At 33.4% G+C, this 18,599-nt stretch overlaps 1 protein-coding gene across 14 annotated transcripts in view; it reads left to right on the top strand.

Moving 5' to 3' along the window:
• Nucleotides 1-18,245, top strand: part of LOC119793695 (potassium voltage-gated channel subfamily C member 1-like) — a 74,281-nt gene extending 56,036 nt beyond the window's left edge. For 8 of the 14 annotated variants that reach the window (XR_005282124.1, XM_038300924.1, XM_038300923.1 and 5 more), the window contains one exon: nt 16,604-18,245. Coding sequence is in view for 5 of the 14 variants with exons in the window: in XM_038300923.1 (XP_038156851.1) it covers nt 16,604-16,617 (14 nt within the window). In the remaining 9 variants the exon portion in view is untranslated. Of the gene's footprint in view, nt 1-6,060; nt 7,173-16,603 lie in introns of those variants that run through there. The other 6 variants (XM_038300916.1, XM_038300914.1, XM_038300915.1 and 3 more) reach the window with 3 other exon arrangements.
• The last annotated feature ends 354 nt before the right edge of the window (nt 18,246-18,599 follow it).

Genomic DNA, 18,599 nt, shown 5'->3' with positions numbered 1-18,599 from the left:
AAGTTTAACATTTCAGTGCAATTTTGAGGAAAAGTGGAGAGAAACAGAACCTCAGCGGGAAATTTTCATAGCAAAAATGCATGATTGGCCAGTAAAATGACCTAAGAGGAGCTGAGCCAACATATCAGATGAGCGGAAAACTGTCATTAAACTAAGATGGACTTCCCGAAAAGCTGATGGCTATTGGTTAGAGAGGAATAGTTGAAAACCCCACAGACCGCCATTGTTGCTGCCTAAGCAAGAATCTTGGCCCCAGGTTGGCCCATAATTACAAATGAAAATAATTTTTTAATTATTATTATGATGATTAATTTAATCATTATCTGATACCACAGTGTATCAATGCAACTAGGTGTGCAAAGGAGCCCAGAACAAATTTTGATGCTGTTAAAGTACATATAGATCATTTTCAGCAGGCTGGATTTTCTTTTTATTGATTTTTTGTCATACTTAATATTTTGGGGAAACTCAATTTGGTGCTTTAATTAGTGTAAAGTTTGATCACTATAGTTTGTGCTTAAGAACCTGGAAGTGTGGATTGTTCCTGTGCTTGCTTTCAAGCCTTATTTACAGGTGGTAATTAAGCATGTCTGCCTCAAAAAGATTGCAGAAATTAGACACATTTCGTCAAAAGTGCAGAGATACTCATATGTGCATTTGATTCCTCATGCATTGATTACTGCAATACCCCTTTCAATTGGCTACCAAGGAAAAGTTGTAGAGGTTTGCAGACGGTTCTCAAAAGCGACCTTTCATGTCTTAAGGCAATCTGGGAAACATATGAAGTCAGCTCTGAAACAGATATGCACCTTCTTACCTCTTGGACCCTCTTCACTTATATGTACCTCCTCAAGCTCTTATATCTCAAGACAATAGCTTTTAAAAAAATCATAAAGAAAACTGTTGGTAAAGGGGCCTTATCTTTAAGTGTCCCTTTCCTGTGGAATAACCATCCTCTGGATATCAAGGTTCTGTGGATCTTTTTAAAGTTAATCTAAAGACCCACTTGTTAACTCAGTCCTAGTCCCCTTAAACTGTACCTTTAGTTTAGTTTTTTAATCAATTTTTATTTTAAATTGCCTCATACTTTCTTATACTGGTCATTGCTTTATAGCAAATAAACAGAAATACTTCACATACTTTCATCTGTGTTCGTCGGAAGTATTAGTTTTTTTTTTTCTTAAGGAAATAAATACCCCTTGTAATAATATTGTAATTTATTTAGATACACCTGCAGATTAGATAAAGAGATAAGGTGTGAGAGATCCACAAAATTGTTTATAAGGAAAAAGACGAGCTCTTAACTCTAGTAGAAGATGGAATCTTGAAGAAAACAGACAACTTCAGCTTTTATGAAGTCAACTAATTGCAAAATGATAACCAAAATCTGCAAGATAGGAACTAAAGAACTGATTGTGATTGCACAACATGAATTTCGGCAGCAAAATGACACACAGCACTTTGTAAAGCTTTCACAGACTGCCTTCGGGGGACTCAGGGATGCTCAAATTGCAGCAGCTGTAGTTGTGTTACAAATGGATGAAAACACTCCTGTCCATTTGCTGAGCTTTGCACTTCTGCTCAGTGAACATTTTGACCTAGATGACTGCTTTAAGTGAAATAGGAGAAGAAATATTTTGCCAACAGCATGTTTCTTTTAGGTAAAATATTTAAAACAGGGGAGATGACTATAAATTAATATTACTGTTGGATGTGTTTGTGGGAAGCAAAAAAACTTTTACACCTTTGATTACACTGTTCCCTGCTGCTACTTGTGGTATTCTCACTCAATACTGAGTTCATGCCAAATATCTTTGATCATATTAATCTTTAAAACAAAGATTAAACAAATGCACATAAAATATACTAATATGAAATAGCAATATATTTGTACAATTAAGTGTTTTTGCACCTTTTACCAAATCAGTGTGTTTCATCTCTCTCATTATTCATCTTTCGGTCAGCTGTCACTCACAGCATGATATTACATTAACTTATTTAGAAAATCAGATAAACTGCTGTTACATAGCCTTAAAACCTGAGCTAATCCAGCTAAATTTATTTTGGCTGTACCAGCTAATAGCAAATATAATTTAAGGCATAAAACAAAATACATACACAAATAGATGCAATTAATATCCAGTAGTATAGAATCAAAGTCTTTTCAAATACAGATCAGATCAATCCCGTTCATTTCACTACAATAAAAGTCTTTTCAGTTAAGCTTTTTTTAACATGAAAATTATGATCAGGGCCGAAATATTATTAAGACACAAATCAATAAGTGAAAACTAATCTGATGGAAATTCATGAACCTTTGGGGGTGTAGTGGTGCACATAATTAAAAGCCATAGAGCAAAATAAGTTATATTAAAAGTTGGATTTTTCTGTTTTATCACTTTTTTATGATGCTAAGTTATGTTATTATATTCTTCTGACAGCTTTTTCATTTTCGAACAGTAAAATCTCAAATCTAACAACAGCCTTTCACATTTTTTGTAGCATAAGGAAATGTAAATAATAAATATATTTGAATCCGTTCTTAAAATTCTTTGATCCAGAGCAACTTACAAATGAGGATTTAACTTCACAATTTGAAACATAGATTACAAATAAATAATGATACAGCTATAGATTGAATGTGTAGGTTTTAATAATGATTCAAAACTGAAATTTATATAGTAATATCAATTTAATATCGAAATATGTAAAAGTTTAAGAAAAATAATAATTTTAAACAATAATAACACTTTTTGTGGTAATTTTAGTCAGATACAGTGGCACTCTATGGGTCCTTTTTTTAATAATATGACCTTACAGGTCATATACTAAACAAATATTTTCATTTGATTAAAGGTACTCTTATATTTGAAAACATCAAAGCAAGTAAAACATTTTGAGTTAATGCCTTGGACTAATGCTTAATATTAAGCACAGAACTAAATCACTTCTGGGTGGAAATATTAAATTCTCAAAGGAGTATTTAATTGCTGTGTTAAATCTGTCCAAGAAGATTAAATGGCACAATGGCTTTCCAAATTCCCAGCACTCAAACTCGCTGCTGTTTAACTAAAATCATTTGCACAAAGCTTATTTCACCACAAACATATGTGCAGTTGCACACCCTAGCGAAAAACATGCTGAATTACATGCATGCATTTATTACCAGGATTTTCTCCAGTATATAAAAGAGTTTTGCAGATTTGAAGAAATTGTTATTTTCTAAATGGTTGGTTGAATTTTATTATTTATCTATCAGGTAAGCACTTAAACTAATGAATTTCATAACTAATGCTATAAGAACTTCTTTTACCTCCATTCAAAAGCAAGCATTACTCTACGTCAACAATGAAATCACATTTTACAGCGGTGTATTCACTCCTTTTATAGTCAAACAAAGCAAGTACTATTTTGGCTATTCTAAGATCCAAGCTGGCACTGAAAGAGTTGCTCCAGAGATTGAAGCAACACTGCAGAATTGGCAAAGAGCTTCCTAGGAATCATTTTTGTGACGTCAGTGTCTTCAGAGCTCCGTGAAGATGCATCATAAATATTTTACCTGTCAGACCCAAAATAAAAAAAGGACATTTGTTCATGGTTGACTTACAATGATGTGTTGTCCAAAGTGGTAGAGCTGGCCACTCTGCACAACACGACATTGTCCTATTTTTATTTTTATTTTTTTTACCAGTTTGCTTCTCGGCAGGAAGACACAAAGGGCATCAAATTGTTGCAGTGAGTGTTCCTTGTTGTCTGTATGTGATCATGTGATGGTTGGAGTTTTCTCAGATTGTTGTTATAGTAACTATAATCATTATAGTCATTCCCATAAGAATGTAAAGCTCCAGCCATTATATGTGTTAGCAGTTCATTGGTACAGTACATAGTTACCAATGGCGTGTTTTTCACAGTACCTGATGCAACATCACACCGTCAGCACAGCCCTTTGTTCTCTGTGGCTCCGTCCTGCAGGGAAAACTCAATATCTGCATGCTATGTTTACCAACTAAAATACAGCGGGAAAGAACACAAAGGATGTTGTGCCATTTATAAGTTCTTAACTCACCCTGAGAAGTGCAACCATCATGCTTTGCACAAAGTCACTTGCGCAGCTGGATTTAGCCACCAATCACTCTTCCTTTTCATGTGTCATTTCCCACTGTAACTAAAGTACGACGTGATTTTGTTACAGGATATTTTTACAGCTGAATATGAAACATACTTCTTAAATGTTTCTGTTTAACGTTGGCCATTTGAAGTTTACACAAGTCAAAAGTAAAATAGGGACTGTATGCGGGTCTCAAAATTGGACTGACTCCTGGTAAAATGCAAATGCAAAATAGGAACACAAATAATTTTTTCAAGGGCTCCACCTTTAATGCGACATGGATCCTGCACAGAAGCCTGCTTGCAAAACTGTGCACACTTAACTAAGACTTTTTCCTTTCCTTGTCTTCCTGAGTTCAAAACTGCCATTAGTTTTTCCATCATATAATTTCCTGGCTTTTGTTCATTTGTGAGGCTTTATTTACAAAGGATCAAAAGTAGATCTTTGTACAAAGCTATCAGTCAAAAGATGGATAGAAAAAAATGTAGGCTTTCATGTAAGTATATATCATGGTGGAGTTAGGACAGTCACCTATAGTTGCATAACACTGAGGGAGGAGTTTTTGTGAATATTTTTTGATTATTAAAAAAGCTATTTATAAAGTAAAACATGTATACTGAATTCTGAAGTATCCTTCGTAGCCTTCCATGATTCATTGAGGATCAAAGCAGGTTGGTCAGGCTCTTACAACCGTAGCGGATGACAGTGGTGAAAATGTAATTTTAAATGCATATTTTATGCTCTCCATTGTCTACAATAAAGTTTTAAGATGATTTTAGGTTAGAATGTAGCCTTCTTAAACTAAAATATCAACATTTGTCAAGGTTTCACTTGATTTTAATAAAAGAGCTTTGTTGATTTCCTGATGTCTTAAAGGTTTATTTGTAAAACCTGAGATCTGAAAACTTTTTGCTGTCACACTAATAATTGCAAAATAATTGTGTAGGGTCACTTTTCTTTGAGCTGAAACTATTTTTTTAAGCCAAATGAAATTCTGATTAATTGCAAGGCCCAGCAGTAAGTTTTGATCTACAGCTTTATGCTAGAGGAAAGAAGGAGGGAGATTTTGATTAAACTTCAGAGATTTGAAATAAATTCTGTGAAATATCCTCTGACAGATTTGGAGAATGTTATAAAAGTTGTTGACACTAACTGCACTTTATTTTGTAATATTTTGTAAATTGCCTTTTACAAAATTTGTGTGATAATTAACTACAATTTTGCATTATATTTATCACATTAAAGGTGGAAACAAGTTCAATAATTTATTTCAGTATCATTTTCTTAAATCACAAAACATTTGCATTTAACAGGACTTTGCACACAATGAAAATCTACTGTAACTAGATTGACAATATTTTTTGGTGCTACATAACTAGATTTTTTTCTTTAAAAACTTTGCTTGGTCAACTTCTCTATGTCAAGGATTTTCAATTCTATGTTTGTGTTTAATTGTGAAGTTCAGGCCAGGTTTGCCTAAAACACCTGAATATAAAGCATACTAAATGAGGTTTTAAGACTTAGGTGATTTATGCAATCGGCCTACAATTGCTGTTAAGTCTCTAAATAACCTTTGTACTTTGATTAAAAAAAAGAGAAAATTACATGTCATAACCTGCAATTCTTGTTTTGTCTTGTCCTGTCTGTCTTGTCTCTGTCTGTCCTTGTGTGTCTTTTATTTGATTTTGATTTTTTTTTAAAACACATTTATAATCAATAACTTTATTTCTATTTTTCATTTCTGTGCTCCTTCATGCTTAAAAATCCTCTTGTAAATGTATACACTGCAAATTCATGTTTCCAATTTTTATAAATCTTGTAAAAAAAACAACTTTTTTCTGGAAAATGTCTTTTCTTTTCTGCACATGCATTTCATATATATCATTTTTGTTAAATTTTTATGGAACATGTTCAAACCCACAAATGGTTGTTTACATTTTTGGACCATAAAGCAACTGGCCAAGAGAAATCTCGCAGTCTCAATAACATATCGGGAATGGCTGGGTCGTCTCTACGGCTCGCTCCCATCACTAGTCCACCATTTGAGAACTTTGAAACCCCTGGGCAGCTACGCCGCTGTCGCTCTCCTATCCCTTCTATTTTGTAGCAGAAAGGATGCTCATGATTGGATGATAGAGATACGCACAAAAATATATCATACTCTATTGTGCAAACAAATAGCAATAACGTTAAAAGAACTCGAATGTGAAGTGACCCTTTGGAGTCACAAGTTCAAGGTTGCGATGCATGCATCGTGTATGCAAATGAGGTAAAAGTACATACTGTAGCTTTAAATTAGACGAAATGATAAAATAGTTGGATGGGCTAAATAAATAAATTAGTTTCACAGATATAAGGAAAAAAAACTCAATGAGCTGATATTGTAAATGTTTGATTTGTAGATAGACATCTATTTTGTGTTTTGAACCACACAAAACTAAGCTAGGATCTCCAGCCAGAGAATAAACATGAAACAAGAATCTATTCACTTCGCCAAAGATGAAAAAATCTTTGTACATTATGTTAATGCTAAACTTTTTTCTCCATTTGTCATTTGTGACTAATAATGTGAGGATAGTAGAAATCATTGTTGTTTGTTCTTTTCTCCTGCAAAGTATGTTAACATCCTGTCATCATAGGAACATTTAAACATGAAGTAAAAAATGTCTAATGTTTAAAAAAGATGACTTGGAAAATTGTGAGTATAAATAGGTCTAACCTTATTAAAATTGGGATGGAATCCCATACATGCAAATAGTAACTTTCTTTTGGTAACAGATGGAGTAGGGAAGGATCTTGTGTAACAACATAAACTGAGGATCTGCTTAAAGATCTAGTTAGTTTTTTGCAAAAAAACACTTTGGCATTGGGCTTTATGAGATTAAATTGCTATGGATTCCTGGCTAGAGACAAGAAAAAATAGATCTTAGGAATAATATCAGTATGTTTGCTATTTTGTCAAGGAAGTTAGAGCCAAATTTTCCTGGCAAAAAAATGAAAACCTGCTATATCAAACTGCAGTTGTTATTATAGCTATACTTGTAAGATGTTTTTTTTTATTTTTTTTATTTTCTAGCCAGGTTATTTCAACCTATTCTCATTATGAGTGCGTATGAAATCGTACGAAAAGTTATGCACCGTAATTTCATACATTTTGGACGTTTTTTTCGTCGTATGCGCATGTGCATCTGACGCACCATTCACGAACATAGAATATAAATTACAATTAGCCCTAACCCTGACCCTAACCCTAAGATATAAAACAGCAAGCAACGTAGTTAGAGACATGAATAAGTGATGATTGCACTGTTTTTCCCAGTTTTACGTCTGTCCGTGGATCTGCTTTTTTTTTCTGTCTGCCAGCGCATGCGTACTGATGTGGTTTTTTGAGGAAAAATACGCACTGATAATGAGAATTATTTTGGAGGTCCAAAAAACCATTCACAGCTCTAGAGTCACTGGGTGCAGACCCCTGGAATAGAAGCCAGAACTGCTTTGTAAAGTTCTATTAAATGTATTAGCACAGTGTTGGAGAAAAAAAATCCTCAGAGGTTTGGGAATAATAAATAGAATATTACCATGGTTAAGTTTAAATATAATGAAATGTAAACTAATTTAAAAGAAAACAGTTTTTTTTAAACAATTTTCTTGGCAACAAACCTCACAAGCTATCTCTCTTTTAATAGAAAAAAAAAAAAACAATATGGCCTACAGTTTAAATAGTGTGGACCTTTGTTTGAAAAGTCAAAGGTTAGAAGATGTCCATTAGGCAAACCAAGCCAGGCTTTAAACATGCTTTTTTTAGGCTTTATGTTTTACTGGCAAACCTGCATAAGGCTGAATAAATGGATTAGAATTATTCCACTCAAGATTAGAGCAGAATAATCAAGATTAGGGGTGACCAGAATTGAAAGTGATGAGGGAGTCTAGTTACAAAATAACACAGAAAAATATATGTCTTATAGAAATCCTTTATATTTATTTTATACTCTTACTACCCACTTCGCGTTTGGTGAAATTAAATGGCTGATTTGATCACTAGAAATAAAATCCTTATCAGGATATGAGTAAAGTATTAAATATTAACTATTTTATTTTTTTAAGAACACTTCAGTGCAATGTATTTTAAAAGCTCCTTACTGAGTAATTTTTTTAGAAAGTCAAATTTAAAAGATTGTGTTAAACTATGAAGTAAAATCAAAAACAAGCACTTTACTAACAATCTCTGTTAATAACTAACGCTTGCAAATAGGCATAAGGTATGGATTATATATAACTGGTGGGATACAAACCCACATCATTAAACACGCTTTGCTCATTGTTTGTTTCACCTCATCACTGTTAGATTTTTTTTTGTTAGTTTTAAATGTTTTTTTATTTTCATTTGACTGAAAATCAATAATCTGTTATAGTTAGATATTGGATTTTAGATAGACATTAGATAGACATGTTTAGATGTATCTATTTCATGTACTGTATGTACAATCTGTATTCAGCAACAGATGAGCAAAAAAAGGCCTAAAAAAAGTCACATTCACATATGCAATAAATGTGCAATATTTCTTTAATGCTGGAAGACATGCTGTGCAAATGTAAATATGCAGATATATTTTTACCCTAAAAAAAGTGCACATGCTTAAAAGGCAGACTACATGTTAGCATGACTCACAATCCCCCTTGTAAATAAGTGTAGAAACATTTTAAGAGCTGAGACTTTTATTTATTTTCACTTTTATAGCCAGAGTAGCCCACGTTGATGTTATTGTGGTTGTTTTAAATGGTTTTAGGTGAGAAAAGTCTTTCATATTTTTTCCTTTTTCTGCTGCATTGCATTGTAAAAACCACATTGCTGTACCACTGGTGGATAAATATAACAGAAAATTTAAAAAGAATCAAAACTGATTTAGGATCACAATTTTCATGTATAAAAGGAGATCATTTGTATGCTTGTTTAGGTGTTAAAAACAACTATAACAATCTATGGTCCTGGTACCATTTTTTTTTTTATCCATGTGCTTCCAAAGTTTTTGCTTAAAGAGCTGTAATTGAAAGGTGCAAGAACTTGTGTTATCACTTGAATGTTTGCTGCCAATTGACTGGAACAGAACTGTCCTCTGTCAGACAGATTAAAAAAGAAAACAGAAAAACTTGGATTATAGATTTTTCAGAGCCATATTGAGTGTTTTGCTTTATGTTCCCATTTTCATGTGAAAAAAAGACTAGTACAGTAATGTCTGAAAATTAATCGTTCAGCATGCTGAGCAGTTGTGTAATTTTCAGTGTATAATGTGAAATTAAACCTGGTAATTAGTTTTTCTTTTAAACAGAGATAAACATTTTTCATCCATGTTATGAGGTGACATGCATGATGATATTTTGTACAGTGATTGGGTTTTGGAAAATCATAGTTGATATGAGAAAAATGTATCTTTAGGATTTGTCAGCATCATTTCTTTCTTTATTTACTTTCTTTGCTTAGTATCTCATTAGCCCTTTTATGCACACTTACCTGTTGTAGAACCATAAATTAGTTCTATAGGAGGATGTTACATTTAGGTTATACTTGTAAATAAAGTGTATATTTTATAATTTAGAGTAAATTAAGTGTGAAAATATCTTTGTGGGAAAAAATTTGACAAAATGGATGAGAGGAATCAAAAATCACTGCGTTATTTTGTACATTTTCTTCTCATGAATGCTGTATTTGATTTGACCAGATTTGTGTTTTATCAGAACGGATTAGATGACTGTCATAACTGTGAGTTATTTTTTTTGTCGTTATGAGAGATCAGTCACATAGTTTTGATCTAATGTTGTAGGGGGAAAAAAACAGGCCTTGTTGTGCCTCCATGAGGTCCCTGTAGACGTTGATGTCATTTATGAAGCTAAACTTGGCTAGATTTAACTAGCTAAACCTTTGATGCATTGCTTACTATGTCAGTGATCATTATTGTAGAAAATGTACATGTGAGTGCATTAGTCATTTGAATTTAGTCGTTTTTGATAATTTATGTTTACTTCAAGATTGTCTTCCAGATTGATATGTTCCCAAAATGTGTCTAGATTTGATGTTTAGGTACTTAAAGATCTTACTGAACTTGATTCCATAATCTGAACATGGAAAGGGTGTAAAGCAGGTAAATAAAACATACCAAACATAGGTGTCCATCTGAACTGACAGAGCGGTTAAGAAAGCATTAATTAAAGAGGCTCATTGTAACTGCAGAGGAGCTGCAGAGATCCACAGCTCAGGTAGGAAAATATGCTTTGCATAACTATAATTAGTGGGTTTACAAATCTGGCCTTTATGGAATAATAAGATTCACAAATTGGTAAAAAAAAAAAAAAAAAAAAGAAAAGCTATGGGTTGCAGAAAACTCAAATTATCCCCACAGAAAAACATATTTTAAATCAAGCTAGATTCATGTAGAATGGCCATGAAGAAGGCTAGACCTTAATCTGATCCGGACTTTTATTTCAGGACTTAAAGTATTTATAAAAGAATGATTAGAAAAAAGAGAGTCCCCATTATCTAGATTTTAGCTGTTAACCCCGGTTTACCTGGAAGTAACTAATGCAACAGTAGCTCAACAGACTATTAAATAAGGGGGCTGAATGAGGAGGATGCTGCTCTTTTCATTCTATTTTTTACTAAATTTCAGAAACAATGCACCATTTTTCTCATTCCGTCGTATTGCTCAATAGCAACAAGCACTTCAAAGTACATTTTAAATGTTTTTTTTTTTAGATTTGTAGTTTAGTCTAAATAATTTTAGGGTGTATGAATACTTATGCATATTTCACACTGTGGAATGTGCACAGTAAGTAATTTGGTGTTCTGTCAGATGAGAATACCCAGTCAGACCAGCATACCCATAGTCAATACCCGTTTATCCCTTTAGTTTATCTGTTGAGTTTATCCCTTTAATTTTGTACTATAATAGACTTTAAACTAAGTCAACTGTGTCCCTTTAGTCATGTACAAAAAAAAAAAAAAACAATTTAATGACTTACTTTTTGGTGTTTTTTGAAGCATATGGTGATCTCACGCAAATCTGACTTCACCCATGCTTATTGACTATGGGTATGCTGGCCTGACGGGGTATGCTCATCTGACAGGACACCCGGCTGTTCCTTGAAACCGTTTGGTCTATGTATATAAACTACATTTGTAACAGTGTAATAAATCCAACACAGGTTAATATGTTAACACAGCAGCTACATGTTAGTGCTACTGTAGCCTTCTACTGAGAGAAAAAAATATTATTATAGAACAGTGGGGATAGTCTGGAAGAAAAAACATCCCAATTTTATTTTGTGTTTTGATTTTCATTTTGATCTCATGTTTTGCAGCATTTGTAAGGTTTTATCCAGGTCTCGCGATAGTTCACTTTGCTTATATTTTGAAGGTGTTTAGCTTTCTACACTCCAAAAAATGTTTTATTTAAATAAGTCACTTTTTCTTAAAATTATTTTTTTTTCTTGAATTGAGGAGGTAAGTAAGACATTTTGCCAATGGAACAAGACAATTTATCTTTAGAATAAGACAAAAATATTCCATTGTCATATTTCAAGTGCATGATATCTAATTATCTTTTTGTTTTCAGATTAAACATGCTCATTCCATTGGCAATTCCACTTATTTACCGACTCAAATTAAGGGTAAATAAAGTTAATGTAAGAAATTATTTCTGTATCATTTTTGCAGTGTAGTTTAATCTTGGATCGTTATATTCCGTAATGTCTTGTTTAGTCCTGATTTATAGTTTTATCTGTTTGATTATTTCCAGTATCCTTGCTTAGCTTTAATCATGCTTTAGTTGCCCAACTAGTACTATCGTTTCCAACTGTTTCACACAATTAGTTCTTTGTTTTCATCGACACTACAGTTTATTCTATTTATGTGGCTCTGTTAGATTGAACACTCACGGGTGAATATGTTTACTTCGCCACACTATTTCCACATCCGGTACCAATGAATAAACACCTTCACTCACAGAGCTGCCTCTGTCTGCCTGTTTGCACCTTGGGTCCGCTCCAAAGTACTCCTCCATGATGCGTATTGAAGTTATCCTCTGAATTAAAATTGACTTGCTGTTTAGCAATTCAATTTGGGTGAAGTGGCTGCTATTACAATTTAACACTCTAGTATTGTACCTTGGCATGACTCTTGCCCTTTTCATACATCTGTATTTCTAGAAAAACTAAATGTTTATAACAGAATTTTATTCCACTAAATACTGAATGCTCTACCGCCTTCTGAAAAGGATGCATCTAACGAGAGAATGTGTTAAAGAACATCTGTTATACAACACAAAAGAAGCACACTTTGTCGGCATGCTAACACTGTGCCTACATATGTCTGCTACTTTAGCAAAGTGATAGCATACAGTTGCATTTAGAAATAAGGGTTAAAGAACAATTGTTACACAAGCGAATATGATGTTAGGAATTGTAAAATACAGTATATTACTTTTGAATTAATGGTTTACTTCTGTTGTCTATTTTATAATGTCTTGAGTATTACAGTAGAAAAGTAATGACAATAACCTTCTGATACTATATATCTATTTGTCTACCTGTTGCTGTTTATTAAAAATGTAGAAAAACATTTCTATAAGAGGGTTTTGAAATTTATTTTAGTTTTTTTATTGCATACTTTTATTTAGTTTGGCAGGAAGGATTACTTATTTATGTATTACTGGTTCGCTGAAAAATGATAGAACTCTGTTTCTGACTAAGTTTGAAAAATGAGTTGTGTTTTTTAAAATGTTGTCTTTTTTTTAAACTGCTGTGAGAGGAATACAAAATGTGCAAAAATGTAAGGATGGGATTCTGGTTTAAAACAACTTTTAGTTATTCAGTAAGACTATTTTCACAAGCATAATTTAACTGTAGGTTAAGTTGTTACTTTAGTCAAAACAATTGATTTATTTAGATGTACCAACTCAAAGATCCATACCTTTGAACTATATTGAAGCAAAATATGTTAAAAATAATCTAGAATAGTTTACGAATTGTTGTGGTAAGGCAAACCAAATCATAACTTGTTCCCATGGTGAATTGAATATTCTTCTAATTGTAATTTGATTTGAGCTTTTATCCTAATTTTCCACAAATACATATAACGAAAGACAAATACAAAAAAATAAATCAATGTCTGCTTAAATGTATTTGCTAACAAGCTTGGAGCACTTGTTGCTAGCTGCTAGCTTATTTTACATTTCAGAGCATGACCTTAATGTGTCAGAACTTTAGATGCTTAAGCAATAATTTATTGGCTTTTAGCAATCATAAAACAAAATAATCAGCTACAATACTTGATATTTTTTGGATGAGTTTCTACAAACGGATGTCTTCAGTTGACCAAATTTGTGGTCAATTTTGAAAGTATATCACATTAAAGGTATAGTGGAGGATATTCTTTTTCCGGGTGGATCATCAAGATAAGTGGTCCTCCTAACTGTCAATCATTCTGGTGATATGCTTATGTAAGTTCGTCCTACGTGCTCGTCCCCATTTTGACTTACCCGTGGTGAGTGTGACATAGTGGAAAAATTGCAAATCTTCTTTTGGAAAGTAAGCTTGTATAAGCAATGAAAACAGCAACTTTTAAACAGAGCGTGCACAAGGAGAAATGGGATTTTGCACGCTCTCACACATTTAATAGGCATTCCCTCTTGGGAGCGGGTACAGGGTTGTGCATGTGCATTTTCTTTTAAAGTGGAGGGGGTGGGTCTTTTCAAAAATTCGTCAAAATCCTCCACTATACCTTTAAGACATTTTATTTGAAATACGCTGTGGCCAAAAAGTATTTAGTCAGCCACTGTTTGCGCAAGTTTTCCTGCTTTGAAATGGAACACTTCAACTATGAGAGACAAAATGAAATGAATAACATCCAGGAAATCACATTTTAGTATATATTTTTTTTTTTATTATTTATTTGTAAATAAAGAGATTGAGGGAGTTTATCAATGGCTTTATATGTCTTCCATTTTCTTTCAGTTTCTCCCTTTTATTCACACCAACCTGTTTGCTTATAGTAGGTTGACTCTTCCCTGCCTGGTGCAAGTCTCTTTACACAAATAGCAAGTTTAAGCAGGTGCCATTAATACAGGGAACAGGTTGTAACAGGATGTCCGGCCTATTCCGTCTTAAAGAAAATGTTACAGCCAAACATCTTGCCTGTTTGTGGCTAAACAAACACTTATTTTTCACCATAATTTATCTAAGAAAGTTTTTAAAAACCTACGATATTCCTAGATTTTTTTTCTGATATTGTGTCTTGGAGTTAAAGTGTTACTATGATGCACTATTACAATTTCTCTCATATTTTTAAGTAGAACTTGCAAAATCTGTGGCTGACTAATTATGTTTTGGTCCTAGTTCAATTTCTAACATGAATCAGTTTTAAAATTAAAAGAATAGTCGATTTTACTATAACTAAAAGGTCCAGAGTCCTGTTTATGTACTAGCACTGTAATCAGAAAAAAAAGGAAAATTAATAGATATTTATGAGAGGTAATACAGGTATAAATACTGTATAACAATTCATTTTGAAAAAAATATATAACATTTGTAATTACATAGCTAAATAGAACATGAATATAAAGAAAATATTTATATTCTCTAGAAAAAAAAACATGTTTATTTCCAAATTTTGTTCCATTAGAAATCACAATAAAGTCTAATTTTGCCACTAATCTACTTTTTATGCAAAAATTAGGAAAATTAGTAGTTTGGCTAAAAGGCTGTTGGCCAGTGAGCTTTAATATTAACTTACTTAATTAAAGTAAAAACAAATTTCTACTTACTTAATTAACTTAATTTATTTAACTTAATTATTAGTGCATGAGAGGATATTTGGAGAGAACAGTGCAAACATTCAATACCTTTACTGGATTTGTTGTAAGACATTCTTTTTTCATTTGACTGTTTTGACTATTTTTATACATGTTAAGTAGTTATTGTGTTTTCAAATTCTAATAAAAAAACAAACAAATTGTATATTCAATCCTTTAACTTGGGAGGCCTAGTTGCACTTAATTAATCAGTTGCTCATGGAATATGTGGACATTTTCTACACCAAATATACAAGTTTTTTATTTTATTGATCAGGAGGAGTGTTAGAAATTTAGCTTGAGTCTCCAATCCATCCAGCCTGCCATCGTTTGGACAGCAACACAGAAAATGTGGGATGAAGAGCATAAAGAAGAAGTTATAGCGCTACAATAATAGATGTTGTCTTGTATCTATTTGTATTTATGTAACACAGGATTAGCATTCCATGATTTAAAAACAAAAAAAACCTTTAAGAAATGTTTTTATGTACCTTGCACCTTAAGCTTACCACTTTGCCCCTTTCCTACATATGTACTACATCTGTCATATCAATGTCATGCCACTATGTGGTTTTAATTCATTTGTCTTTGCAGTTTATGGTTTTAATAATTGTAGCAATAAAGGTTCATATATGCTTAGTACTGATGTGATTTCATTTAACTGTCACCCACAACTGACTTTACCTATGGTTCTGATTCTTTTTGGGCCTTTATACTCTTATAAAATACAGTATGGCAGGCTTAGGACCTCTGATCAGAACACAGCAACTCTAAATAATATTCTACTGGTATATGTATATTGTTCATAGGAGTGTTATAACCACATTTTCCTACAATAGTGTACAAGTTCACTATTGGCAGTCATTTTAAAGCATCAACTTGAAATTGAGAATGACAGATTTCTCTGGTAAATATGAATTGATGTGCAACTGATGTGAATACAACCTCTGTAGATGGCACTGTTTAATACTTGAAAAAGCAGAGCCTAGAACATGCAAAAGTACGAAATGTGAAGGAGTGATTTTACCAGGACATGTTTTACACAGATATTTTGCAAAATATTTAATTGACATAAAGGAAAAAGCTTTGTGAATGTTTCTTTTTATAAAACTACAACTATTCTAAAGCAAAAACATTCCTTTTTTTGTGTGTTATTTTGCTTTTATCTAGAGGTTAAGTGTGAGGTATACATGCTACTTTACAATTGTACTGCACAGGTCAGGATGCAATTATTGTTTATTTTGAAAAATATACCTTTTTTTGCATTTATTAATGTTTTAATGTCATGATTTTGCTATTTGGGATTGATTCATTTTTACAGTATATTTAAATGTTTGTTTGTGTCACTATAGCCTGTTGTTGAAGCATGTTATTTGAACTTGTGCACTTCATTCTGGCACAGTTAAACTGCAGTTGACAGGTAATAGTAACTCCTGATTATTTCACTCTTGATTTTGCTGATATTATGAGGATGTGTTGTCAGAATCTGAATAATTAAGTAAAATTTAGATTTACATTTGAAAATCTTTAGCTAACCAAATGTGATATGATTATTAAAGCAGTAAAATGTTGGTGTGACTCTATGAGAGTATTTCAAATGTAAGTTAGATGCTGTGAACCTAACATTAATGGCTCTCTGTTTTTCTCTTTGCAGTGTTAAGTTTCTAGCATTCGCCTTCTCTGTTAGGAGGAGTCAGTAACTGGTAAACATAATTGCGGCGGGAGCCACATAAGCAACAGGCTTTTCACGGATGGACAGTTGAAAGGAGATCTTTGAGGTGACGAGAGAGACCAGAGGGTAATCACGATAAAAAACAAAACATATATATAAATATATATCACATGGTCTGCTCCTCACATTGTTACCAAAGCAGCCTCTTGGATCGCCGACCACAATTTTTGACAACAGTTCACCTGCCCCTGACCCAGTTCTCCTCCCTATACCCCCTTACCCTTTCCTTCAAGCTGACTGAGCATTGCACTGACACACTTTTGGAGAAAAAAGGACTCCTGATGACACATTCCAGACAACATCTCTCTGACAGTGTTAGGAACGCCATCCTGCTTATAGACCAAATCAGCACCGTCTGCAGTGCTGAAAAACTGAGCAAGTTTTCCAGTTAGCACTTGCTATCACCTGGACTCACTGAACAATGTAGCATTTCTGCTAACACACTGTAGCATCTGTTGGTTGGGAAATACCTTGTCTAAAAACCAATCTATCCACAGTTCATCGAGAGAGAAAAATTATGCATTCAAGGGATCTTCTAGATGTCACTCTTGTATTCCTTACCAGTGAAAAAGAAAAAAAGTCATTTAGGGAGCACATGAGAGACAAAGGATTGGTCTTGTTCAATGCACAAATACCAGAAGAATCATAAATGCAGTCTTTAAAAGCACACCCCGATCGTCCCTTGTTAAAGTTTAGCACTTGTATAGTCTTCCATTAACTTCTATTAGACTGAAGTACTGCCCTGCTCATCAAACAGCACTAACTCTGAAGCTGAACAATCAAAGCACATGTAGCATTACCTGAAACAAGTCATAGAAATCCATTTTATACTCGCCCAAAAAAGTCTTTATCACTAAATAGTGTGAAAAGACTTATCCTTATCTCTTATGTACTGGTGTGGGCTTGCACGGAAATCTATGTTGAGTACCAAAGGTCTTTTAGCATGCACTTGCTGAATGACCCTCTGTAATGTCAAGTAGATTAGTAAAGGTATTTGATATAAGGTGAGGCTGCTACTCTCTCTCATACTAATCATCGTCTTTTGGTCCTTTTACTGCCAGTAGCTTCCGGTGCCTCACTGCACATGAAGGAAATGTCCCCATACATTGGTGACACAGACATGAGAAGTAAATAGACTGACTCAAAGAGTCAAACCCTGTTAGGTTATTGACCTGCCCTGCCTAAATTACAGCGTTGTTGTGAAGGGGACCAATGTGATTACAATTTCCCCAACACTGCCGTTTAGGCACAAGACTCCTCTGATGCATACTGCCCTGCCTCTCTCTTGTCCCTCTTGCTGCCAACAAGTGCTTCACTGGCAACACAATGTCACGGTGAAGTTCAGGAGGGAGGAGTCCTTTTCGACCAAAAGGAGATATTCAGTGAAACAGACCAAGTGCAGAGCAAGCGTGGACATGTACAAAGAGAACAAATCTATATTTTGATAAACAAATCTACGACGCTCCATGGCTTTGGAGAGGGTTTCCTGTCCGGGAAGAGTCCAGTGAGAGAGAAGATAGAAAAAAAAAAAGAGTCAAGGTCTCATACAAGCTGGAAAAGAGAATTGCTGGTAGAAAAGATGCAAGAAAAGAAGCTTCATGCTGGGGTGTGCAACATAATTTACCCCACAGGGTTTGGAAAAAAAGCTTTTTTGAAAGAACCTAAGCAGAGACTGACTCTTGCCTATTCATACATGAAAAAGGAAAAAGGATGAACAATAAGAACAATGGGAAAAAAAATGCATTTTTGTAACTTTGTTTACCAGCATGACTACTTTGCATGACTGTCTTTTCTGCAAGCCCTTAGTTGAAGACAAGGGTGCTAGAGATACAAAAAAGTATATATAAAGTAAATTTAAAAAATGTTATATGCAATTAATGTTTTAAAAAAAGATTATAATTAAAGAGAAGAGCTATAT

This window comes from Cyprinodon tularosa, unplaced genomic scaffold (genome assembly GCF_016077235.1).
Source record: "Cyprinodon tularosa strain WSP-4 unplaced genomic scaffold, ASM1607723v1 ctg46, whole genome shotgun sequence".
NCBI lineage: Eukaryota > Metazoa > Chordata > Actinopteri > Cyprinodontiformes > Cyprinodontidae > Cyprinodon > Cyprinodon tularosa.
Note: the sequence above shows the minus strand (reverse complement) of the source record. Positions and strands in the feature narration are given on the sequence as shown.